General features: G+C 42.8%; 1 protein-coding gene across 1 annotated transcript; it reads left to right on the top strand.

Annotated features, from left to right (window-relative positions):
• Positions 1–523: 523 nt before the first annotated feature.
• LOC133021654 (activin receptor type-1-like) lies at positions 524–26570 on the top strand. Its single transcript, XM_061088600.1, has 12 exons — positions 524–828; positions 12253–12326; positions 12897–13148; positions 14104–14376; positions 14604–14870; positions 16172–16377; positions 19239–19338; positions 20815–20961; positions 21190–21465; positions 22605–22802; positions 24170–24300; positions 24449–26570. Exons 2-12 carry the CDS (start codon positions 12260–12262, stop codon positions 24581–24583), a joined length of 2052 nt encoding a protein of 683 aa, XP_060944583.1. The 5' UTR covers positions 524–828; positions 12253–12259; the 3' UTR covers positions 24584–26570.

Raw genomic sequence — 26570 nt, 5'->3', positions numbered from 1 at the left:
CCTGAATAATAATAATAATCATTACAATTTCATAAAAAATATGGTTTTCAGTAACTTGAAGTCATAGTCAAAATCCAGCTGAACTTAATAGTCATTCAAAACTTTATTGTTGTCATCGATAACAGAAAGAACAACATAATTGCGCTCCATGCGGAAACGTAAAAAGGCAAGCACCCTTAACACAAACAAAACAGACATAATAGACAAACAAAACATATATGTAAACACCTAAAGACGAGTTAAGCCATGATACATTGTTTGAATGATTGGATTATTACGCACAGTGACAACATTAAACAGAAAATGTAACATTTCTGATCTCAGCTGGTAAGTCATTGCAGAGAAGTATATAAATACGTCATCATTTAAAAAACAACCACATCTAAACTGAAACACTCGTTGGTCCCACCCTGGAGTGAAGAGTTTTGCTTGATTGTGAAAGGTCAGACCGGAAGCTCTGTCCCTCTGGCGGCGGTGTGACCGGGACTCTCCAGCTTCCTGCTCGCTGCTGCTGCCTCGTCTCCTCCGCTGAGTTGAGAGAAGTCCGGACGGAGCAGAGAACGTGTGAAGAAGCTTCGGGTCCAACATGTGTCTCCGTCTGTCCTCTGTCCTCCACACGAGCACCGAGTGACCCGAACACCCCCCCCCCCCTGGTTCCTCCGAGCAGCTCCCGGACACAATGCTGGCGTCGCGTCGGCTCCTCTGCGGCTCAGACTCGGGGAAACAAACCTCGTAGTGTCGGTGGATCCTCCGGAGATGGAAGAGTAGCTGTTCCTGTGTCAGCGACCGAGCCTCCGTTGAAAAGCACTTTGAAGAACAACACACGAGGTGAGTTGAATTAATTTAATGTTTTAAAAACGTGTTAAATCAGAGCCAGACTGTAGTTTGCGGTGTTTTGTAACGAGGGCGCCGGACGAGGAGAAGTTTGCTGATTCAATGGAAAAAAGCTTCGTGACGTCGCTCAACAGAAATCCTGTCTGCCCCCCCCCCCCCCCTCAACCTTTTTCCTTCTAAAATCCTCCAGTTTCTATATCAACGCTTAAACACATTTTTCAACTCTACCTCTTTTTTAAAAATATTTTTGATAATTTCCCCTCATTTTTTCTTTGAGTGTGCGAGAAGAGCAGCTTTTATTTTGAAATGATCGGGGGGTTATTGGTGTTGATTAATGGCGACGCTCGCCAAAATAAGAGCCTGCGACTTTCTGGCGTTGCCATGTCCAATCTCACAATCTAATCAGATCCGGGGGGGGGGGGGGCAGACATCGCGGCTACTTGAGACTGAGTTTGGGGGGGGGGCATTGTCATGTTAACAGTCTTGGGGAGGGTCGCTCCTGCTTAAAAAGTGTGTGTCTCATCATCTCCCGCTGAGCACCTTAAACATCACAATCGTCCCTGCAGCAAGGAGGGGGGGGGTAGCACACTGTATGTGAGTGTTAGACTTGTGTCTGGTGCCATTTGATTTTAGATTTTTTTTAAAACTACTTTAATATCCACCTTTTGTGCAAAAGGTTGAAAATGTGTTTTTGGAGATGTGTTTTGCTCTTTGAGGGACAATAGGGGGGGTGGGGGGGGGGCAGGAAGTGCTGGTGAGAGGGTGCAAACTTCATTACTGAGGTGTCACTGCTCGCTGCAAACATCCAGAGATAATTGAGCCGATTAAAAGACGTGTGAATAGGGGGGGGGGGGCTGTCTCACACTAAACCGCCCCCTACTCAGAATCTACCCAAAATCCCACGTACTAATCAAGTTTGATCTGGTGATAACGAGTGGGGGAGCACTTGATTGTGCATTATTAGGAAAACGATCACGATAAATTTCACCATATTTCTTTCTAAGCTAAAAGACAGATTTTTTAAAGGTTTTATTTAGAAACTCTTATTTATGAGCAGAGAATAAACACACAAATCATTTTGCTCGTCTACTATTGCTGAAAATACTGCTATCATACAGTTGTGGTTACTGCTCTATTATCTCTTCTCAGGCACTTTCTCTTGTATAAAAGCATCAAAGAACGATACATCTCTCCATTTACGTTATAAACCGTCTTTTCATATGAATGTTATGAATATTTTTATTTTTCACCCAACATGTGAGGATTTTCCCTATACGTTTATTTCTTGTAATTTTCCTGACTCTAGTTAACGGTTCAGGTCAGTGGATGTCTCACCTCAAGCCCCCTCAGGCAGATTGTGATTTGTGAATATGAGCTATACAAATAACATTTGATTTGTTAATTATTTTACAAATCACAAATGTCAAACAATGGTTGTCCTTGTTGTAGTCTGTGTTACCTGAACGCAGCATGGCCAAAGTCCTTTTTAATTGTGTGGTGCATTCAAGGTGACACGTCTCAACCTGTTCAGTTGTCCACCCATGGATGTACATGCATGACAATCTGACTGGCAAACATATGCAGTAATAGTGTCTGGCATGGGGGGGGGGGGGGTTAATCAACATGGATTAGCCACTCAGTGTGGATTTGAACACTAATAACCTCCCCCCCCATCAGTGGGTGCTGCAGTAGCTGCCATATTAACACGTTGCTCACAGAGACAAACGAGCGTTGGTGGAGTCTTGTATCGGGTGTTGGGAGGAGAGAGACTCCAGTCTGTGAAGGAACAGACGTGACAGCGTGAGGAGCGTCACAGCTAAGGTTACTCGCTCCGGTTGTTAGTGGCGGCAGATTAAGTGGCAGTTAGTGGCCGTGTGTTTGTGTGGTCGCCTGATGATCTGGACAGTGTAACCCCAGAGCCGACCTGTTGTCCCAGGTCCCGGCCTCCTCCTCCTCCTCCTCCTCTCTGCGGGCGCCTGGCCTCCTCCGTCTGGCTGATAGTGAGTGGGATAAAGGGACGTCAGTCAGTCTGGGCCGAGCTGTGGTTCAACTCAAGGGGATCTCAGAGATCCTGTTCCTTTTAGCCGAGGTAACGGGCACCAGCCTGTTTTGTGGTGACTCAGCCTGCTATTGTGACTGGCCTCCTCCCCCTCCTCCTCTGCCTCCTCCTCTGCCTCCTCCTGGTCTACACAACAATGTTATTGTTTGGAGCGGGTACAGTGTCATTGTTTCAAGAGCCAATCTGTGGTAACTCAGTCCTCGATCAGTTTGGAGGTTATCTGGGTCTCAGGGACCGACAATATGTCCCCAACAATAGGACTCATTTGAGATTGTGTCGGGCAATGTTGTTAAACACACCTGGAATATTGTGTCGTAACTTTAAGGCCTGAAATGTGTCTCATAGCAGGAGTTAGTGGCTTTTGAGTAATGTGTTAAGGTCATTTTAATAACCTTTTTTACACAGTCGGTTCACGTCTCTGATCTCAAACACAGACATGCTTTCTAGAAATCCCACGCTGCAGTGACAATATCCCAACTCTCTTTAGCTCAGTGTAAACAAGCAAAGCCAGTGTAAACAAGTATAGTTGGATCTCTGTATAAAAGGGGCTATTGTCACACAACGTTATCCTATAAGTCAAAAAGTTTCCCATCAAGATAGCGGGATGAACGGGGGGTTTTGGGATATAAACCTTTGATATAAATCATTTTTCCATGCTCAGATATATAGCTGTAAGAAGCAGCTGGCAGTTCAGGCAGTGTAAGTAGAGGGAGATGGAAGAGCTCTCTCCAGAAAACCCTGAGAGAGTTTTTGGGGGTTGGGTGCTGTGTGTGTGTGTGTGTGTGTATATATGCATATGTGTGTGTGGAATCAGGTTACACAGTCTGTCATTAACAAGAGAACTGCAGTTATGAGACCAAGATAGACTGCTTCAAGTCTGAGCAAGAGTCTGAGGCTGGCTGCTCCTCCACGTAGGTGGCTCTCCAGAAAGGGAGGGAGGAGGGAGGCAAGACGGAAAGAGAGCGGGATTTGGCTTGAAGTCTATAGCACCAACCCAACCCTCAGCTTTGGGCCGTGTGTGTGTCTGTATGTGTGTGTATGTGCTGACTTGCTAAGTTTGACCAGCAACAGACAGGCATCAGATGAGGCAGCATGCTCCAGAGGAACACTGCATGTGGGTGGAATCTGCTTCTATCTCTCTGCTCGTGGCCTGCTCTCTAGAAAGGGACCCTCTGTCTGCTGGTGTTATTTTTAGTCAAAAAATACCAAAAAAAATCCTTCTTAATAATAACCAGCCTTATGTAGCCCAAACATATCACGATGAGAGAAGCTGTCTGGGCCTGGCGGGCACTGCAGTCTCAGCAGGACACGGGAAGTTAAGAGGGAGAAAGGCGAATAAGATAAAAGAGCGCCTGTGCGCCTGCCAGATTTTTTTGTCTTGTTTCACTTGTTTGCTGTTTTGGAGCTTGCTCTCCACCCTCCTCTTCTTCTGGTGGCTCTGCACAGACTTATCGATTCCTCCCGTTCTGGTGTTGAAATGTGGATGAGGACCAGTGGAGACAGAGAGAAGGGAGACAGACGCTACTGTCTGCACAGATACACACACACACACTTACGCACACACACACTCGCTCACACATAAATCTGCAGTGCTTGTGGCTCCTCTCTCCACGCTAACCCCAGACTGCACTGGCGACAGTCTGCAATACACATTTTATGAGCCCTTCACTTGCTCCAGTGCTCTTGTCTTATCGTTCCACTGTGAGAGGGGAGGGGCGGGAGGGTTATGGCTTTGTTTCAGTAGCTGCCTCTCACTGATCTCATTCCCAGTCACTGGCATGGGCTCTAAATTTGTGTGGGCACTTTGTCCACAAATTGAAAATGATACGTTTCAACTCCATGATCTTGGGGTCGTAAGCTAAAGGGATTCTGTTATGATGTTACTACCTCAGTGTCACATTGACAAGACCAGCTTTAAATTGTCCAGTCTATTCTGTACGTTTGTTGCATTTATTATTGTCATCATTGTGAGTTGTGTTCAACTACATCCAAGTATGGCTGAGCAATATGACTGAAATCTATCTCACAATATGAACATTGTGTGATCCACCTGCCCTAAGAACCATTAACATCCTTATCTCACATTAATGACCTTATGAGAACTTGTTTATTACGGGTCTGTTTCTCTTAGAAGTCTTCCCTCTCTGGAAGACCAGGAAACTCCCGACCAATAAAGACTCCCGTTGGCAGCAGGATGTAATGGCCAGGACCACAGCCCTGTATACACATCCATTGTTTTGTTGCAGGTTGTTTGCTTAGTGCTTATCATCATGGTGGCGACTGATTTGGTCGATGTAGCGAGTGGTTGTCACCATAGACCCCCCCCCCTGACTCTTCGCCTGACCGGGAGCAGAATCAATCAAGACTAAATACTTCCTGGAGCTTTTGAGGGTTGGCTCACACCGGTTGTCTGATTTTCTTGTTTCACGATGGGGTAAATGCGTTTAAATGCTGCGCCGTGTTACAAATCAAGGTGTCCTTTGGAGAGAAGGATGGCCCCGGAGCAGTGGACTTTGTGAGGTGGTCGTTTGGAAGGAGTGTTTGTGCATTCCTCTATTGGCAAACACAGCTCGGGGGCCCTAAGGACAGTGTTTGAAATGGCTGTTTCAGATGTTTTTGATGGCGGTGTGAAAATGAATGTCTAATTGCTATGGCGACCACTGCACTGAATGTATGTTAATAGTGTTTTCACAATGCGGTTAATCCCACCAAGTCGTGTCTCACAAGAATAGAGAACAAAGCCGTCGTAACCTCACTGGAACCTGAACAACCACTGTTCTTTTCCACAAATTTAAGTGTGTTTGCTGAAGTTTAGCTTCTCTGTGCAGGTGATGCTCAAGTTCTAAATAATCACCAGACAGACTGTTCTCCACATTGCCTTCATTCTAAACTCTCCCCGACCTTTAGTATGTTTCTGTCTTCAGGTGTCCTCTGTTTTCCCCGGGGGATCTTGTCCTTTCTGCAAAGAAAACAGCCATTTTTTTGTCAAAGTTTTGCAGCAGTACAAAAAGCACTTTGATTCAAAATCAAAAACGCTCGACTCGACCTGGCCGAGTGTGTCTGAGCGGTGTTGATGGTGCAGAGGTGGAAGGTTGGGTGGGACCACAGCAGGAAGAAAAGGTGGCTGTTGTCTCTGATTACATTTGATCGAGGCTGAATACAGAGTGTGTGTGCGCACACACTCTGGGTTGCTCTGTATCCAAGGAACAAAAAGCTTCTATGCTGTTGCCTACGAAAATGAATGTGTGAGTGAGAATTGAACATAAGCAGGGGGGCATTTGCATTTGAGAACATTCCTCACTTTGTGAAAGGAGGCAGCTGCTCAGATACTGTAGGGCTCTGAAAGACGGAGCCTCCGGCTCGACCTGACGGGACACTGCAGATTGCACACATTATTCCAGAGGGCCACAGTCCTTCTTTCACCTCCCATTTGATGAGGCCTCTGGCTAGGGAGGTGTGGTTCCAAAGGTCAGTGAGATTTGCATTTGCGTCATTGGAGAGAGCCATGCATCTTCACACACACGACCACCCTGTATGACACCAAATGTTCAAGAGGGTTTTTACATTATATATGTATTGACTCTTCTAACAATGCGGCCAATTTAATGTTTGAGTTTGGTTTCAAACTCAAACTTTTTCACCCCAAACTTTTATATAGACACAGTGTTTTCCCCAGAATATTTACTACAGTGGTGCACTAAGAGGACACTTCCGACCTGTATATACGCACATTTGGAGGAGAAACGTCTTAAAGCCTGACTGAAGGACTCTGGAGGCCCAAAAAGATGTAATAAATATTGAAGAATGATTTACCTCCACACAGAATGCTACTTAAACTGTTTTTATTATTTTATTAACCACTTTTATGGAGCATAAATAAAAGTGGATAGAATATGAAATGAGCCAGTCTTTCAGCAACATCCTGAAAAGTCTTTGCACAAGTTGCATCAGTTTAGCTGAAGTTTGTAAGTCTTTGAAGTTGGAACCCCATACGATCAGGATATTAATAGAAGGATTTTGATTTGTACATTACGTTACATTTGGAAACACAGGTCCCAGAACCCCATTACATCCCAAAGAACTTCAAAGTGGTGACTCATTAATTTGAAAATCTTTTGTGCAACAATAACAAACAATTTCGCCTCATTAATTCTCAATCTATGAACATTTCACGTCAGAAAAATAAGTTGTTATAACTTGAGAAGAAATAACGATGCACAGATCTTTGTTTTGCTTCACAAACGATGAACAAACCAACGAGACCATCCAGGAGTTATTTGAGGCTTTTATTTGAAGCTGACACAATAAGCCTAAGCTTAAAATGTTCATCTTTCTTTTTTTGTCATTAAACTGAAACACTTATGCATATCCTAAGTGCATGAGGTTTGTACGAGCTTTAGGAGTATTTCTACAGATATTTGTATTTGCAGACTGTCTTGCATTTCATCTAAAGAAAGGTTCACTGATCAGACGCACAGCTTTGACTCCTCCTGACGTCTCAAAATTCAAAGTGTCAGAAATGTGGGAGCCGTAGTGTAACAGTGGGTCTGCTGGTGAAAGCCATATCTACAGAAAATCAGACTATACTGCATCAGTGCAACATTGTTAACATCAATCTTACTCCGAAGCAATCATTTGTGGGGAAAGGATAATATGCATTGCTGACAGGTCTCATTTGTTATTATTTTACACATTAGCACCGAAATTTACCAGAAATTCATTACACAACTTGCCATTCCTCCAGACTGAAACAGTTTAGTTCAACCTGACGCAGGTTTTATACCAAGTCTGTATTAGACTCATCTTGCACAGCGTGACATGCAATGACTGTGCTGGATTGCTGCTTTCTCACAGTGTGTAGGGGCCATCAGCCAAACGGCAAGTTGGCCACTAGACAACACCTTATCATAATTGTTTGATATTGTTTTGCTTCAATATATTGCAGAGGTAACAGTGTGGGTTCGGTATGGCCTCAGACACAGATAGAAAGGATTATGCCTTGTACCTTAGTCATCTACTTCTAAAATTCAGCTTTACATTTGATTATTCTTTCTGTATTATGAGATATAATTTCATTTAATTTCTGTTCGCCCTTCTATTGAAGGTAAAATAAATTTTTCTACTAAGACAAAAACAGCACAGTTATATAAAGTGTGTTTATTTCCTCTTACTCTTGCAAAAATGTAAGGTTGTGTATTATTCATTTAATGTGGTTATCATCCCAAGCGTTGTATCAGGCTGTCGGCAGAAAGAGGATTTTAGACGGAGGTGAATGTGTTGATTTGCTGAGCTTTAGTGTGAATATGAATTTGGGTTGCTGCAGTAAGAGTGACTTTAGCCCTCAGGTCTATATTACACCCACATCCACCTAGGAGCGAACCATCTGTGTGTCCCTGATGGCATGCTGGCACCTCGGCTGTCTGGTCGGGGACGAGCACAGGGACACACACAGCAAGGCTCCGCATCGCCCCAGTCGCTGCCTGCTTCTTCCCTGGCCTCCCTGCAGTTTTGCTGCAGTTTCCTCGGTGCCCGGGCTATTTGTGCCATGGTAACTGTGCCAGCCTGCCTGCTCAGACACAGATTCCACCTCCCGTCTCCCTCTCTGCCAGCATGATGACTCAGCAGCTCCTGCAGGGCTTCCAGCCTCCTCCCTGCTCAACCTCAGCGATACACCGTGCTCATCAGACCGAGGAGTGTTTTGTCATTCTCTCCTTCGCCCTGACCTGAATACAAACCTGACCACAAATACTAAAGCAACTTAACTAATATTCTTAGTTTGGTGTTTGAATCAGGTTTAAATGATTATACCACCTTGAATTTATGAATTGGTAATAAAATGTATGATGAATAAATTTATCATACACGTTTTTTTTAGTCCATAAGCCAATGAAAATCATCAGGCACAGCGACCTTACCTGACTCTGATTCGCTTTATTAATCTCTGCGTTCTGAAAATCTGCAGTTGTAGATAAAATGGAGACCAGCGGGGGATCCATCCAATCCCGAGAGGCCGTCAGGAAGGTGAATTTCATCTTCTGATCAACAAGCTGCGAAATTATCCAGATCGCTTCCGAGTCTGTTACAGGATGGCAGTGGTCCAGCTCGATATGCTAGAAAGAAATAAAAAGCAGAAAACTTTCTGCAATCAAATTGATTCTGAACCACTTTATCAAATAATCAAATGATAATCCTAGTAAATCTGACCTTCTCCAAACGCTTAAATGGCGAAAAAATGTTTTTGTGTTAACATGATTGACACAAGGCTGTACATGTTTAAACATCCAACCATTTTGGGAAAAAAAATCGTCTTTGATGTGCAAAGACCTTAAGTGTTGTAATTAGGAATGTTTACCAATCACCAGAGCATGCTTCTCTTTAGCTTCAGTTGTACCATTCACAGCAGTTGAGTGGCATGTTTAACCATCATCATCTAATCACTTTAAAATCTGCTGGGCGTCTTAGAGAAGTGCTGATCAGTGAAACCCTTCTGGAGTCTGATCCCTGGAAAGAGTCTGGTGTAAGAAACGCGGAGTCATAAAATGGGAGCCTTGATTTGGAGGATCACTTTCATGTCCCTCCAGCAGCGCTCAGCGGGAGTCGAGTCTTAACATACTTCTCACTGGGCCGCGTCTCTCTGGGCTGTACACACTTTGGCCACTTTGTGTGGAGCTCAATGTGGACTTTATGTTTCCACACACAAGGCCAGCGCTCCTACGCATATCAGTGGTTCTGATGTCATCAGGCAAAATACCTGTGGTGGAAAAAGAGTTAAGATTCTTAACACAAGTGAAAGTCTATATACATTAGAAAATGGTCAATTTAAAGTAATAGTACTTACTCATAACTTGACTGAAAAGAGCAGAAGTATTAACAACACCATTGATAATGCAGAAGGTCACCAGAGCTGCTCTGGAGTCCAGACATTTCTCAGACATTTTCCAGAGGGGATGTGTTTGGAAACGCCAAGACAACGCTGGGTCTGGAATGTTTCCTCCCAGCCCCCTAGTTACATTCCCAGAAAATGTGTCAGTGAGTCCATGTTAGAATACAAAAGGGCGCGTTGATGGCATTTCTAATATGTGATGGCTATTTGGTTAAAACCAAAGAATACAGATATCTCAAGATAAGTAAAGAGAAGCCATACACATAAAAGACAGCAGTGAAAATGTTCACTTGGAAAGGTTTTAATGTGCTCTGAATAAAAACACTTGCTTTCCCTCTCCTGCATGCTCGACCCAGGCGTTACCACTCACCTGAATGTTCTGGACAATCACAAGTGAGAGGCAAATTCTGCAGTCCCAATTTATGGGACATTTTCCGGAGTTCATGTCTGAAAATAGCTTAGAAGACATACACATAATGACATGTGACACGCCACATGATTCTGTCACTGTTATGATTCCTCAGTGTGTTGATAGCCTTTAAACGTTGCTTCTTGGTAATTAAAGCACAAGTACCTTAAATTGTACTCAATTGTAGTACCTGAGTTTCTTACAACCACAGCTCAAGACACTCGTAAATGGAAACCAATATAAACTGCTTGACCTTCACAGACTGAAGGAGAGAGTTTAAATAAGGGATCACCATCATCGATGGGAAAACTAAAAATGTACCCTTTGTTCATGAATATATTAATATTACAGTCTATTCAAGCTTATGTAAAAGCTTGTTCTGTGTTTTAGTTAAGACCCATTATGCTATTAGCTTCAGCAGCAATAAAAACTGAGATTTATATCTAAAGCTATAATTGCAATGTAGTATTCACACCACATCAGAGGACACAGGAAGAGGGAATAAAAGGAAAGGATGGGGGTTGAGACAGATAGAGAGCGGGGGAAATAAGAGCACATCCTTGGCAGGAAGTCAACTCTGTAAACACACTGCAGAACGCTGCCAGAGAATTCAATACGCAGGGAGAGAGGGCTGCAACACACACGTTCACATGCAGCGAAACAAACGTTGGCTGCTCGGATCGCAATTGGTCCTGCAGATGCTAGCCCGTGCTCTCTCCTTTCCAAAGAATCCCTTCTGTGGTTTCCAATATCAGGATGAGTCCCGGCCACGTATTCATCAAGCAAAGCCCTTAGCAGGCGTCATGATATACGAGACTGGCTGGCCATGCTTCATATGTTTACAAGATGTAGTAGTTTCTTTTTCACTGGCTGCATACTGTAAATCTTACAGGCCAGACGACTCCTAAGGCATTTGGATTGGCTGAGCATAGACTGACATATTTGCTGTTTACATACATAGCAGCACTCGCATAACAGGAATGCTTTAGTGCTTGGTCGTCGTTGTGCAACTCGCAGCTCATGAAGGCTTATTGAAGACAAAGTGTCTGCGTGGGAGAGAGGAGATGAGACCGGGATGACTCCAGCGGCCCGTTGAGGGTCTTTCAGCAGCAAATGTAAACAAAAATGCAGCAAATCATTTACCTACACTAATTGAAGCCATTAAGTGGAGCCCCGTGACACGCTCTACTTAGTTAATTGTGGTGAGTTATTGATCCGTCAGCAGCGTGTGAGTCAAGATCCTCAGCTCTCTGTGGCGGGGGTGTTTGGGTATTTATCAGTGGCACAGATGCACTGAGGCGCGCACACACACACGCGCTGTCTAGATAACGGCCTGCGGTGCTCAGTGCGGCATAAACAGGGCACGCTCCGGGCCATGATGTCTCCACAAAACTCACACATCATCTTTATAAAATGGGTAGTTAGAGGGGATTCCCCCCCCCCTAGTGTGAGCTAAACTGGTGGTCTGTTCAAATCTGTCGCTGAAAGCAAACAAACAAACATAAGTACACAACGTATGTTGACGTAGCTCGAGACACATTAAATATTGAAGGATTAAAGCGTCTCCAGGTCTCTAAATGATAGTATTTGGGCACCCACGCTCTTTCTCCCTGCTGTGCTCCTCTTTCTCCTCCTCCTCTCACGTCTGTCTGCTCCTCTCCCCTCACTGCCAAGCAGCCTGTCCCTCCAACACACACACACACACACAGGCACAGCCAATAGGAGAGAACCAGTCTCCCCATTGCTTGCCAGTCAATGCCTTGTTGCCAGGACAACAGGAAGGCATGAGACCCACTTTACTTGAGCATTTTAAACTTGATGTTGACTCTTTTTCTGAGAAACACAAAAAGGTCTCCCTCTGTAAAGTTGCTCCCAATAATATGCTTAGGTCGACAGCTAATCCTGTTGTTATCCGTTTCTCACTTTGTCTTCTGTCGCACTGAGTGTTGTCAGAAAGATTATTTGCAACAAATATGAAAGTTATTCTATGTAAAAGTCACCATGTTTTTTTGCCCCTGTGTCGCCCAGGTGTTGATTTGTTGTGTTCCTCCTCCTCCCCCCCTCTAGGTCTACGATGACGGCTGGGGACATGTTTCCTTTGGTTTTGATCGTCCTGGTCCTTCGCTGTTCTTGCGTGGAAGGTAAGCCTCACTGCCCTCCACATCAGACCTGAAAGTGATCTGTAGCTAAAGGCAGGATAGATTTCTGCTAGTGTAAAAGACAGGAGCTGGTTGGAATTTTCACTCACGCTATCTCTGAATCTGCAACGCCACCAGTTCCTGCATGATAACCAGATTACAGTAGGTCACACGCTGTCACTGGGGTCCTGAGTACATGCAGTAGCTTGAAAAGTGTTTAGAGACGTCTGTCCCCCCCCCCCTTTCCCTTTTCCTCAAGATCACAGACACACAGTCTATCAGCCTCTGTGTCTGTCTCTGCCCGTCTCAAGTCTCCTCAACACACAGACTAAACATTCGTACTTTTTTTTTCTTTTCATAACCTCCCCATGTCTGTCTCCCTCTCATCTGCTGTCTCTGTGTTATTTTACACAACTGCAGTGGTGGTGGAATGCAGTTGATAGTGGAGTTTTTTAGGCACTTGTCCCCATACCTACTCACGAAAGCCATATATGTCTGTCTGTGTGTGTGTGTGTATATAACATCTATTCAAAGATGAATTCTAATTGTTTGTTTTTGTGTGGTATTTTGCAGGTGAGGCCAGCGCGGGAGACTTTGTATGTTTGTGCGACGGACCGTCTTGTAGCAGTGGGGACAGGTGTTTCGGCCAGCAGTGCTTCACCTCTCTCTCAGTACTGAACGGGACATCAGTCCTTGAGAAGGGCTGCATTGTGGGTAGTGAATTGTCCCTGCGCTGTGGAAGCCCGCCGTCTCCTGAGCTGCTGGTCGAGTGCTGCAGTGGGGACTTGTGTAACATGAACGTCACTTTGCAGTCACTGGTGAAAGGTGAGTTCTTAGCAGCATTACATTGTGTTAAAGTAAAAAATGGACCTTCTTATAATTCTGTTTTAACATAATACAGGGAAATGGAAGAAGTTATTGTCCCATCCATCTACTCTTAACATAGTTCTATATTTTTAGCTGTCTCAGTTTTTTCCACAGACTGGAAAGTCCTATAACAAATATGTATAGATGCCCGAGGAGCATTCTTGTAGACTTACTAAGCAGTCATCAAGATCAGTTGTATTTCTTTAAGGTCAGGGGAATGTGTGTAAAATCAATAACACTATATCAATACCTTTTTCTTTAACAATATGTAACATGATGGCAAAGTAGCATTTAACAGTTTTCTTTTATTGCAATGAACTGTTTTCCACTGTTCTCTTATACTTCTTGTACATCAAAACCTACCCAAAATGGCTATGTCTGGAGTTTTCAGTTTCTTTCTTCAGCAGTGAGTAATGTTCAATGTCACAAACCTGCCAGATACCAAGAAGCTCTCTTACCTGCTGTCTTCGGAGTGAATTCCGATTCTATCCATTCCAATTGCAGCCATATCTTATGTTTTTTTTGACTAGTGTGAAACTTGGACTCATACATTTTAAAAACTAAAATGATAAACAGATAAATTTACATCATTGTATGATGGCATGTTGTTATTCCTCTAAAAGTGATAGATTATTGCCATTAAATAATTTCAATGGAGAAAAAATTAGGCTTGAAAATCTGTTTGAAATGTTACCTTATTCAATTCTATAAGTGAAAGAGATTTTTATACAAGTAGGTGTTGGAAAATATTTTCTGTCGCATTAAAAATTGAGCGGCTGTTTCAATAGCTGGCCAACACCAACATTTTCAACCAGCATGTTTTCTGATCTGAGAGAATGCCATTTAATTTAATGGGATAATAATGCTATCGCTCTAATGGGTTTCCCCCCGTATCTCTGTTTCCTCTCATCAGATACAGAACTGTCTGCTGGCAGACCAGTCCTCAGAGAGCAGGAGTGTGTGTGTCAGGGCGGCGTGTGCGAGCGTGACCGCCGCTGCACAGGGCAGCAGTGTTTCTCCTCTCTGAAGATGATTGATGGGGGGGCCGTCCAACAGAAGGGCTGCCTGAGGGACGACGAAGAGGGCAGAACCACCTGTGCCATGCCACCCTCGTCGGCCCATGTTGTCAAGTGCTGCCAGGGCCATCTGTGTAACATGAATGTCAGCGTGCAGGCTCTGGGGAAAGGTGACTTTGTCCACATTGTACACATTTCTCTTGGCTGACGTTCACGATAGACCTTCTGTTACTTTATACCGTGCAGAAATTGAGCTTATGTCTCATATATTTCCCTTTTAATGACAAAACTGCCTTTATATTTGCCATTTTAATAGACCATAAAAAGCATCAGTCATGTTTATAGTGATAGGAGTTACTTATTAACCAGCCCTTTCTTTTTCCTGAATCTTTTGCAGAGGAGGAGGTGAAGGCCCTGAGCAAACAGGAGCACGAGTGTGTGTGTGAAGGCAGCTCGTGTGTGACAGGCCGTCGCTGCATGGGCCACCAGTGTTTCTCCTCTCTGACGGTCAATGGCGGCTCCCTGGTGTACCAGAAGGGCTGCTTTAAGGTTTACGAGCAGAGCACATTGACCTGTAAGACCCCACCTTCCAGAGACCAGATTGTGGAGTGCTGCCAAGGGCCCCTGTGTAACATGAACAGCACTGTGGCGCTGCCTGTCAAAGGTACAGTACCAAGAATGCAACACAGATACAGTATTAGAGATGTTTCTGTTCCGTGCTATGAAAGAGGCTTAAGAACCCCATCCTTTGAGTTCAGGGTTCAACTCTTTTAACCAAAATGCGAATGCTATACCAGACTATGTGCTGCCCTTGATTTCATGTATTCAGAAGAGGAACTGCAACACATTCATTCCACTCCATCATTCTCTCTACTCAGAGGCTGTAGAACTGTCTGTGTGGTTTCTGTTGTCCAGAGCTACACCTCTGTGTGGGCTCACTCCTGGCACCTCGTGAAACAGAGCTGGGGGAGACAGTGGGCAACTTGAATATTATTTAGTCATGGTCCACTTCCCACCTGTCCTCTCGGAGGCTGTCAGAGCTGGCTGACACGAGCCCAGAGGGTGAAGCCACATGGGACTGAAGGAGGTGCAGGCAGCTATACACAGAGCTGTTGTTGCCTTCTTTTGTCTTTTGTCTCTTCCACCTTTACCTTTCCCTCGACAGCAGTCTTTTATATTTATATATATACCTCTTTTGTCATGTTACAACTACAATAATCATGTAAAAATGTTTTTTTTAAACTGTCTGAGCGACTTAATGCATCACTTCCAATGTTTGAGTCACGTCCAGTGAGCTTCTTGAATTAGTTACCAGTTTTGTGTATTTGAGAGAAAGAGTTCATTATGCGAGTTGAGAAAAGGGGATCATTGTCTGTGCTGTAGGCCGAGCTGAGCACTCTTTCCCTTGGAATGTTAGGAAAGTGTGAATGGTGGTCAGTTTAGGCTGAGGTTGTGGGTGGGTGTGTGTGTGGCTGTGTGTGTATCGTCACACACAGACACACACAAATGTTCTGTGTGCACCCTCACCCTTAACTGGTTTCTTCAGAAAATCTGCAGTGTGTTGCAAAGTAGAGTGCCTGACCCCTACTATACAAGTATTCAGTTTTTTGTCTGAACCCGAGCCCAATGTTTTCAGAGATTAAAGGCCCTTGCAGCGAAGAAAAAGGAGTAGATAGCCCAGGCAACGTGACTGAACCTGACCCAGACCCAACCATCATTTCAAAAAAATTATCTGAACCTGGGTCTGGACAGTTCTGCGATGGTTCCACAGGTCCGGTGTGCTTGGGTCAAGGATCCACACTCTACTGCAAATTTCATAGTGTCGGTTGTTTACTTTAAACATCTATACTCTATACAAAAGCCAAATTCAATGGTTAAGCATCAAGCTTAACCTTGTGTTCTAAAAAAAATGACCCACTAATGGTTTGAAGAATCATCTCACGTTGTTTTTCTTCTCTCTCACAGCCGAAGAGGTGTCAAGCTATAGCGTGACCACACTGGTTGTAGTCATCGTGGCACCCATCATCGTCCTCATCGTCCTCTCTGCTGTCGCCATCCTGGTGTTCAGACGCATCCACAACAACCAAATGGAGAGGCTTACATCACGAGATGCTGAGTATGGGACCATCGACGGCCTCATAGCATCGAACGTCGGGGAGAGCACTCTGGCGGTGAGTAGTGGATTCTATAAAGGAGGTTACTTAGCACAGTGTTTGAAAGGAGAGCATCTCCTAAGCTCATTAGGGAAAAGGCTCTAAAAGCTCTTCCAAGTGTATTTTAATTGTTTTTGCGATACTTTACAGTTCACCATCTTTAGTCATCGTGCTGCCAGTCTAATCTTAAAAATGTGTAATTGTCCCCTTTTAAAAATTCACAATCGGTGTGTTTGCTTTATTTAATTCAAACATTTACAAGGACCTGAAAACCTGAATAATTTCAATTTAGCTGCCGCCCTTTTGAGTTCTTGTATTAAGTCCCCATCAGTCATTTCAAGTGTGACTGTGTGCTTAAAACCTAAATCACAGAGAGTCTGTAAAGTCCTTCCCTGCCCCAGTTACAGAAGTGGAAAACCCCTCACAAAATTATGTGTTGTATAAACTTGAGGGATTCAGCTGTTGGATTAGGGGACTTCTGCCTCTTTTGTGTACACAACTCATCTACAACGAGATGGTATACAACACAAACACAAGGGTATGCTAAACATTGTTTGCGTCTTTTTAATCCAGATTTGTGATCAAAGCAGTCATCTGGTGTCACTGTAATCAACAGTTAAATCTGCTGTGATTGACCAAACATGGCACAAACACAGAGTACAATTCCACTTGCAGCTGTTTAAAGACAATCATTTTCCCTTTCACTAAAATGCTTGTCACATTTATTCTTTTATCCTTTTGTCAAAGACATTTAAAATACAGACCTTCAGTTATTTTCCTTAGCTTTGATTCGTAATCTCAACAGAGAGGAGGAAACCTCAGGTCGAGACAAAATGATACCAATCATCTGGGCCTGTTTTTATTGTGAGTAGCGATGCCATGATGGTGAAATTTTCCCACTGGGTGATTAACTTATGACAACACCGGTGTTGCAGATTTCACCGGGCGGGCAACAAGAAAGGATGTGCGTTGGTTCAGTGTCTGTGCAACATTTACTGAGTGAGATCTGTAACAATAGATTTCACTGTGATCAGCTTCACTCTTCTGCTGCACTTGAAGTTGTTGCTGTGTTTAATTAACCAGACTGACGGTCCACTTATCATAATAACATGAAATATCTTCAAGAAGTTTTGCACTGTTGGGTCTTGTTAAGTGAACCGCACACTTCTCTTTCAAACACTGTGTAGCTCCAGTTACCATGGCAACCCCAATTATGATCCTTAAATTTATACGATTGATGGCTTTTCCATGTTTTTATATTGGTTTTATTTTGACTTTGCATCACACTACATGGCTGAGGAAGTTACAGTACTAACTTTAAATCAAATTAAAGCAGTAAAACCATTAAAAAGGGGCAGAAATATTCATGGCCTCTTCTTGTTTATGTCAGTAAATGTTATCAACATATAAACAGATAGCTGTTATTGTTTATGTCTTGACTTAAGGTATTTTGTTTAAGCCACAAGTATGGGAGTGGCTCCTTCTGGAATAAAAAAAAGCCTTAAATTAAAACTTTTCTCGGTCATTCCTGCAGTCGGTCAGAGGAATGTCTTCTGTTATTTATTTTCAACCGTGGATTGTGAGTCTTCTGCAGAGAGGTTTATGTTTTGAGGCCTGCTAAACTGATCCATAGTTTAGGTGGAGCCTTGTGGTTAGAGTTGCCTCTGAAAGACAACCCAGAAAATTACCGGCTCGCACACTGTGTAATCAAGTTGTGTGCTCCAAGTCGAGCTTGTGCCCCAACAAAAATACAAGACTGTTAACCTCCATTTTGTGATTCTGTGTCCTGGTAAAAGTTACATTTGTACTCATCTGTAGCCAAACTCCAATCCCAGATTTTCAGTTTATCTTTAATTATGAAACATTTAAATGAACACGTGCAGCTGTTAACATATGATCACTTATGTGTCGGGGAGACACACAGCTGATTTTGGCTCTCTCTCTCAAGCTGTTTCCAAAGTCCATCAATACACTTGGCACTGAAAGGCCCAAATATGGAGCCACAGAATGTGTTTGTTTCAGCATAATTAAAAAATGCTTGGCAGCACCATGAGAAATGTTATTAGTAACAGTGGTTTAGCTGTGAAAAGCAAATCGGTCTGAAACACATGTGCCTAACCCTCCACAGACTGCTGCCCAGAAGTCGTCTCTGATTATAATGATATTGCAGCGTTCTGATTGCATTCAGCTGCTGTCTAACGCCTTGGCCCAAATATCCCCTCCTCAAAAACAACCCTTCCTCCGCAGAGTTACTCATCATTCATTTTATGGCCTCTGTCTCACATTTTTGTGTTGTGATTCCAAATCGTCTCTCAGGCAGCTCCTGCATTATGCATCTGTTTATCTGAGGCATCACTCTTCTGTGTTGTTTTTCAACCCTCAACCTTCCCCCTCCTCAGTTTAGTCATTTGTTTTTGCTCGGCACATCCTGACTTCGTTGCTGTGTACTGCCCCCCTGTGGTCGCACCGGCGCTCTGCACGTGTCAGAGTGCGAGATAAACATGAAAGGCTTAGCAGCAATGCGCCTGTTTTGGAGTCTGGCTCTTGGATTAGATCAAATCTCCAGCGCCCACACCAGTCATCAGGGAGGGGGGTGGCACTTCTGTTGTTTACTCAGCAGGGGGCACTCTGCACCTCCGGCACTGACACACACACAGTTTACCCCCCCCCCTCATCTCATGTGGGTGCCACATCAAAAGGAGGCCTGCTTGTATTAGCATTATTTTAGTCCTGCATGCCCCTTATTTCATCATTTTTTCGGGCTTGAGCCACAGGATTCCTTTGGGAAGGTTTTCATTTCGACAGTTCTCTCTCTCAAATTATACACTCTCATGCAAATACACAGGCCCTCACTCTTTGTTCCTGTTTTTCTCTCCTAGGATTTGCTGGATCATTCCTGCACTTCAGGCAGCGGCTCAGGACTCCCATTCCTTGTTCAGAGAACCGTTGCTCGACAAATTACACTCAATGAGTGTGTGGGTAAGTGTCCCCGACGAAGGCTGTTTTCATATTTACAATAGCACTGCTTCAAATAAAAAATAAAAAAAACAAAACCTCCTCATTCATTTCACTGAGGCACTCCCACTGTGCAGACAAAGAAGACCCAGACAAAAAGATGTGATTTAATCCTGAAGAAAAGGTGGTCCTGGCTCAGTTTAAGCCCCTGAGCAGCTGGGCTATTTGGAAAAACTGTTTTTTGTATATACCAGGTGCATTAGCATGTTGATGGTTCTCTCCCCAGCCAAGTGAAATGGAAAGTGGTTTCAGACTTTTGACAGAGCAGCAAAATACAAAGCTATTGGAGAGTATGGAGTAAAAGGAGTGTACCCTGCTGTGTGGTGTTTTTTGTCTCACTCTTGGATAATCCTACAAACTGGATTTTCCGGTTCACATGTTCACTGATACTGGTTCTCTCTCTTCTGCCTTTATCTGTAAGACTGGCAAATCTCAAATTATCATCCAACAAAGGCAGAACAAGTACTGGTTTGAAGAAGTTGCTTAAGTTGAGCCTTTGACCTCCCTGGAGACAAAATTGCACAAATTGTAGTTTTAACATCACTTTCAATATTTCAAGTGTCATATATTCACATTTTCTCACATATACAAATGTTGCCATCATTGTGAGTGTGTGCAAGGTTGAAACACTCATGTTGAAATAAGAGGTTCACTCATTGTTCTGCATCACTGTCACTGTTGTCTCTAGACTCCCATAGAAAATCAACAAGTTAGATCAGTGTGAGTTTATTTATGTCCACTAGGGGGAGATAGAAACAAGTCGACATTTACTTCCACAGAAATGACCACACCATGGGCGAGATGTTTAGGTGAACCTGTCCGCAAAGTATTTACTTATCAAGTTGTGGCAGCTATAGCAGTCATCAGGAACAGACTCTCTACACATTTAAAGAATACAAATCCAAAATCCACTTTGCTTTTAGCTTTTTCTTGTTTCCCCTAACTTCTTACATAGATATCTAGGTCTATAGCTGCTCCATGTTTGTCTTTCTTCGTTTAGCTCCCAGTAATCATTTGTAACATGCAAATTTGTGGATGCTGAACCATATCAGTGTTCAGTGTTCTTTCCTGGAAACTGCCCCCTACAGACAGATGATGAGGGAAATTAGGCAAAAAACAATCCTTTGAGGCAGCAGAATTTCAATTATTGTAATTCTGGTTCTATAAGCAGTCACACAGAGCCCTTTCTTATTATATTACATGTTCAAACACAAACTTTACTGTTTGTGATTGTACCTGTCTATTACAATTTATTCTTATAATTATTCTTCTTATTCTTATTCTTGTACTTTTATTTATCGTATAATGTGTTTTGGGGGAATTCAAAAAATGTGGGATTTTTATTCAATCCTTCCTTTTTGGAGCAAAGACTCCAACCATCACATGTTGAGACCCTTGCACTTTTCTTAACAATTCCCTTCCTGTGTTTGTTACTTCCAGGTAAGGGCCGTTACGGTGAAGTGTGGAGGGGTCAGTGGCAGGGGGAAAGCGTCGCGGTCAAAATCTTCTCCTCCAGAGACGAGAAGTCCTGGTTCCGAGAGACTGAGATCTACAACACGGTGCTGCTGAGACACGAGAACATCCTGGGTATGTAGCATGTGACCCACAGTGCGGATTGGGCAGGATGTGAGAGAGCTTACAGCAGGACACAAGAAACATCATGATCATTGCAATCTTTCACTTGTTTCTTGTGAATCACTTTGTAGCTGGGTTTTAAAAAGCCCTACATGTGGTTCATTATTATATTTACAGACACTGTACTGCATTGTGCAAACATTCTGACAAATTGTATTTCTGTATTTCTCCCTAATGCAGGCTTCATAGCTTCAGACATGACCTCGAGGAACTCCAGCACTCAGCTCTGGCTCATCACTCACTTCCACGAGATGGGCTCCCTGTACGACTACCTTCAACTCAGCACCCTGGACGCGTCCAGCTGCCTCCGCATGGCTCTTTCCATCGCCAGCGGCTTGGCACATCTCCATGTCGAGATCTTCGGCACACAGGGCAAACCGGCGATCGCCCACCGAGACCTCAAGAGCAAAAATATACTGGTTCAAAAGAACGGCCAGTGCTGCATCGCTGATCTCGGTGAGAAAACGATAGATATGCTTTTTATTTTTCTCTCAATTTGTGAACTGTGGTTCCTAACGTTTAAACTTAAGAGCTTTAAAAGTTTCCTAAACTTGTTTTCCTCTCGAGATGTGGCTCGCATGTACCCTTCAAATCCCCTCACAAGCAGAGGTGGACAAACAGACAAAGTTTAATCCCTCAAAACAAAATTTCAAATTCTAGAGCTCATAGTTTCCAAAGATACAGATTACATAAAGCAGAATTTTTAGACAATTATAAAAAGACGCTCGGTCTATTCCTAGAGTATTTATATTAGATTGAATAATGCAGGTTTAAAAATCACTGAAACTTGGATTTTAATATTGGTTCCAGCTTTAATGATGTGCTTTCACATGGAAATTCACGTTAAGTGAAAGGGGTTTTAAACCACCTTAAATTAACTTGAATTTAGCTCAATATAACAGTTAATGGGACTTACAGAGGAGAAGCATCTGCAGTGTCATCGCTCAACTCGCATCTCCCCCCTCTTTATATTTGTTTTTAATGTCGACACGAACAGCCAGTACCAAGAACCTCCTTTCCCCTTAACAAAAAACAACTTTCAGGAATTCTGTCCACTTCATCTATCAAAATGATGTTCCATTAGCAGATACGTCTAACTCGGGTACAAGGCACAACCAGACATCAGGCCTGACATGTTTACAAGCTCAATGTAATAAATTCTGCTTCGGATGACGCAGTTTGCGAGTCGTCGGTCTCCTGAGAGAGTTGTTGTTACATCGGAGAACATCCTGTATGCGGGGGGGTGAAAAAAGGACTGTTTACAACCAACAAGTAGTGATTCAGCATTAAATCAGCTGACGGTGTATTTTTACACTCATCTGCTGAAAGGGGGGAAGTTTTCTGTGTGCCCACTTAAAAATGAGAAACTTCAGGACACGGTCGAACCAGCAGGATGTTCCGAGTTCACGACCCAATGATGAGGCAGCCAAATGTGAAGCTTACACTATTGTGATGTGGAAACCTGAAGCCTTCTATGCACACACACACTGAGACAACACTTCTCAGTGACGTAGGACACAACTCAAGTCCAAGTTTTAAAAAGTACATTATTTGCATATTCAAATATTCAAAATCGATGTGTGTTTTCATGTTAGGCCTGGCAGTCATGCATTTCCAAGACACCAATGAGCTGGATGTGGGGAACAACCCTAAAGTGGGCACAAAGCGCTACATGGCCCCCGAGGTGCTGGACGACTCCATCCAGATGGACTGCTTCGAGTCCTACAAGAGGGTAGACATCTGGGCGCTGGGCCTCGTCCTGTGGGAGATCGCCAGGAGGACCGTCAGTAACGGTCAGTCATGTTTTACACCAGTAGTTCTCAAACTATTGTTACATCAAGGACCAACAATTTTTTTGCCTTTTGAACAGTACAGAATTCAGGTTGGAAATAGTTGTACATTCTGTCATTGTGTAACCAATAGATGAAATTACAGTGAAAAAAATGACTCAAGGACCTATGGAGTCCCCTGACCCAACTTTGAAAAATCTGTTTTACACAACACTTATGATTAAATGTAAGCCTGCTCATCATAAACATTCATTTTCCTTAACTCCATCAACTGAAGAAAAACTACAAAAAAAGAAAGAGGTAGATTGTGCATTTACAAGGTGAGGAAACATACCATCACTATTTCAATGTCACATTGATTCAGCTTTTCTGCTTCCTTTCTTCATAATTAAAACAGAGTCATTGCTTTAACGTGAACTTTGTTAAAGCTTTTCTGATATTGATTAAGAAGATACACTTGCCTCCACCCACAGACCAGTCTGTGGAGAAGCCAGAGGCCTCTTAGGTGAAATGAAACCCACTCTCTCCCTTCACTGTCAAATTAGTTTATTGCTCTATAATAGGGTTTGGGCTTTCAGCCACACTTAGGATGTTGATTTACCTACAACACAGTAACAGTACACCTTTTTTAAGTAAGGAACAAAAGAGTCATGCCACAAAATGAATCCTTTTTATCCCCCTGCTATATAATGCAGGGCTTATAAAGTGATCATAATGTCCGTCCATTCATCTTCAATCATTTTGTTTACTAAATCAAAAACGGTTTGGAGTATTCAGGCCTCTGCGCCAGTGACAGGAATGATATTCTCCGATTGTCCGTCCATCCCATACTTATGAACATGATGTGTCAAGATCGAGTGTTCACTTGGACTCACAAACAAACTGATTAGATTAGTGTGATCAAAGGTCACGGTGGCCTCACAAAATGTGTGTTTGGCCTCTCGAACGTGATATGTCAAGTCTGCTTTTAGTGAATTTCTTAAAATTTGGATCACTTGTCATGGTGACTTTTAGCGTCTGAATAATTTTGTTTTAATGTAGACTGAACCTTTACTGAATGATTGAGCCATACAACCACAGTGCAATATTTCTAGTTTCATGAAATTTCACGATTTTTTTTTTTCCTTACTCTTGTTATACACCTTGGTCTATTTATGCTCATCATCTGTCAGTATAACTACTATATACATTTTTTTTTAAGTGCTGCTAATAGATGCACTGTATGATTATGTGTGTGAATGGCAAACTGAACTGTAAAGCACTTTGAGTGGTCATCAAGACTAGAAAAGCTGTATATAAATACAAACCAATAATTATTTTACTGTTTGTATCAATTGTCATGAGCTCAAACCTCCCTGTGCTCCCTTTAGGCATCGACGAGGACTACAAACCACCTTTTCATGACGTGGTCCCAAGTGATCCCAGTTTCGAGGACATGAAGAAGGTTGTGTGTGTGGATCAGCAGAGACCCAACATCCCAAATAGATGGTTCTCAGACCCAGTGAGTAGAATTCAAACGGTCATTAAGCAGTGCATAATTCACGTCTGTGTCCTTTGGAAATCCAGTAATAACATTTGAAATTCAATGTCACTCTAATGTTGACATTGGACACGCTGATTGATTTATGTCTCCAAAACTTCCTTTTCAGACTTTAACCTCCATGGCCAAACTCATGAAGGAGTGCTGGTACCAGAATCCATCAGCCAGATTAACGGCGTTACGCATCAAAAAGACTCTCACAAAGATCGACAACTCCCTGGACAAAATCAAAACAGACATTTGAGTCTGCCGGGAGAAGACGAGAGTGGACATTTGCGAAAGACCTTTTGAAGACATCCAGAGGGTGGACCAGCCTGGAGAAATGTCAGGAATTAAAAAGACTTGGATGGGTCCGGTGCCCTTATAGTGGCACAGACCTGTATTTATTAAAAAACACTTGGCGGGGGACAAATTTTGGCATCCAAAGATGGTTTACCGGGCATTCCTTAGACTGCAAGTGGTCTTGGAAATAGGAAAAATATCTACTCTACTTATAACACTGTTAGAAATGTTCTTCAAGGAAGAAAAACTGTTACCTGGGCATTTGAGTAGGTTTGCATTTGTTAGAACCACAGATTTGTTTTGTTAAAAAAATGTCAGAACGTAGAAGCAGTTTCACTTTATCTCTGTAATTGTGCTGCATTGTTTGTTTGATTAATGGTGAATTCATTTGGAAAAGAGGTCCACTTGCCAATTGAACTTGCCAATTTATCCAGCGTACTCTCTGAAACAAATCAAAGTAGTGTTATGTTTTACTTAGTGAGTCATGCACCGTTGTTTACTACGCTGTCAGAACAAGTTACTCTGGATCTCGACAATCCTGTAACATCTAGTCCAACGGCTTCTTCTCCTGATATATATATATATGGTCCAGTCCAAGATACTCTGTTGCAGACTTTTTGTATATCACCATGGATTTTACATTGAATTATATTACCTGTTCTATGTTTTGTTCTCTACAGCTTTACAGACACAAATGCTAAAAGAACAAATAAAATATCTACTAGACAATGCTGAACTCTCCAGAGGCCTGTAAGTAAGCCTGTAAAGCCTGTATACTGTCTTAACGCGTGCATTGTGGTCTTAATGCATTGTCAAGTAAATGAAGTCAAACTTCAGCCTTTTTTTATTTCTTTAACATTTTATATCAATTAGCGATTTATATTAATTAAATAGAAAAACAATGTATTTCACTTGTGTCATTTGTCTTGATGCTGTGTGTAGTAGGTTGTTGCTGTTAGCAACCATGTGAGTGACGTGGCTGCAGAGACGATGCTTCTGTCAATTAATACAACACTTTGGTCCATAATCATGTATTTAAACTGCGTTTGGATTTGCAGTCGGAGTTTGTATGATTTTGGTTTTGAGTGAAATATTTTAACTACTTAATGGGTCACTTAGGAACTTGTGTACATATTCAGTACCACCATTATTAGCATTTACAGTTCTACTTGGTGTTTAGTGCTAATTAGCAAATGTTGGTGTGCTAACCAGCTTTTCTACGATGGAGAACCCCGACAAAAAATACCGTCTAAATGTCTAATATCTAAAAGTGTGTTTGCATCGTAGCTGCTTTGAGCTAAATGCCAACACACCATCATTTAGCTCAAAGTGCCACTATACCTGAGGCTGTAGTGTGGCTGTGGACCATAGACTGTTTGTTAAGATGGACGACATGATGACTCCCCCAAACTGAAGCCAAAGCTTATCGTTCACCACCTGATGGTTGGCTGCAGTATAGGTCGTACACCTTGTTTCCTCCATGTTTGCAGATTGGACATGGAGCAAACTAAAAAGTAAAAGTACAGGTTGAATACATTTTTTTCAAAGGTGGTTGCTGTCATTTAGGTGGTTCTGTTTGGTTAAATGCTCATTTAATAAGTTCAGTAAGTTTGGATTTAAATACTTGATTTTACCAAAACGGAGTAAAACATCATGGTTGACAGCTGAGACTGACTAACGATTGGTTGTGTGTATGGGCTGGACCTCGCTAACCTGATCGCTACTCCAAATCATGTCTACGGCACAAGATGGCAGTGCCGGTATCTGGGATATTTTGGCTTCATTTCTGAATAGTGGGAGGAAGAGGAGACACCTCGTCCACCTTCATCACACAGACTATGCTGGGAGCCTTTATTTAGACAAACTCGGTGTGTTTGAGTGTCTTTGCACATTTCAATTAAGGTTCCTGGACTTTGGCATTAAAATGCTATTATTGCATCTTTAACTTA

The sequence above is a fragment of the Limanda limanda genome, chromosome 16, assembly GCF_963576545.1.
Source record: "Limanda limanda chromosome 16, fLimLim1.1, whole genome shotgun sequence".
Classification (NCBI taxonomy): domain Eukaryota; kingdom Metazoa; phylum Chordata; class Actinopteri; order Pleuronectiformes; family Pleuronectidae; genus Limanda; species Limanda limanda.
Note: the sequence above shows the minus strand (reverse complement) of the source record. Positions and strands in the feature narration are given on the sequence as shown.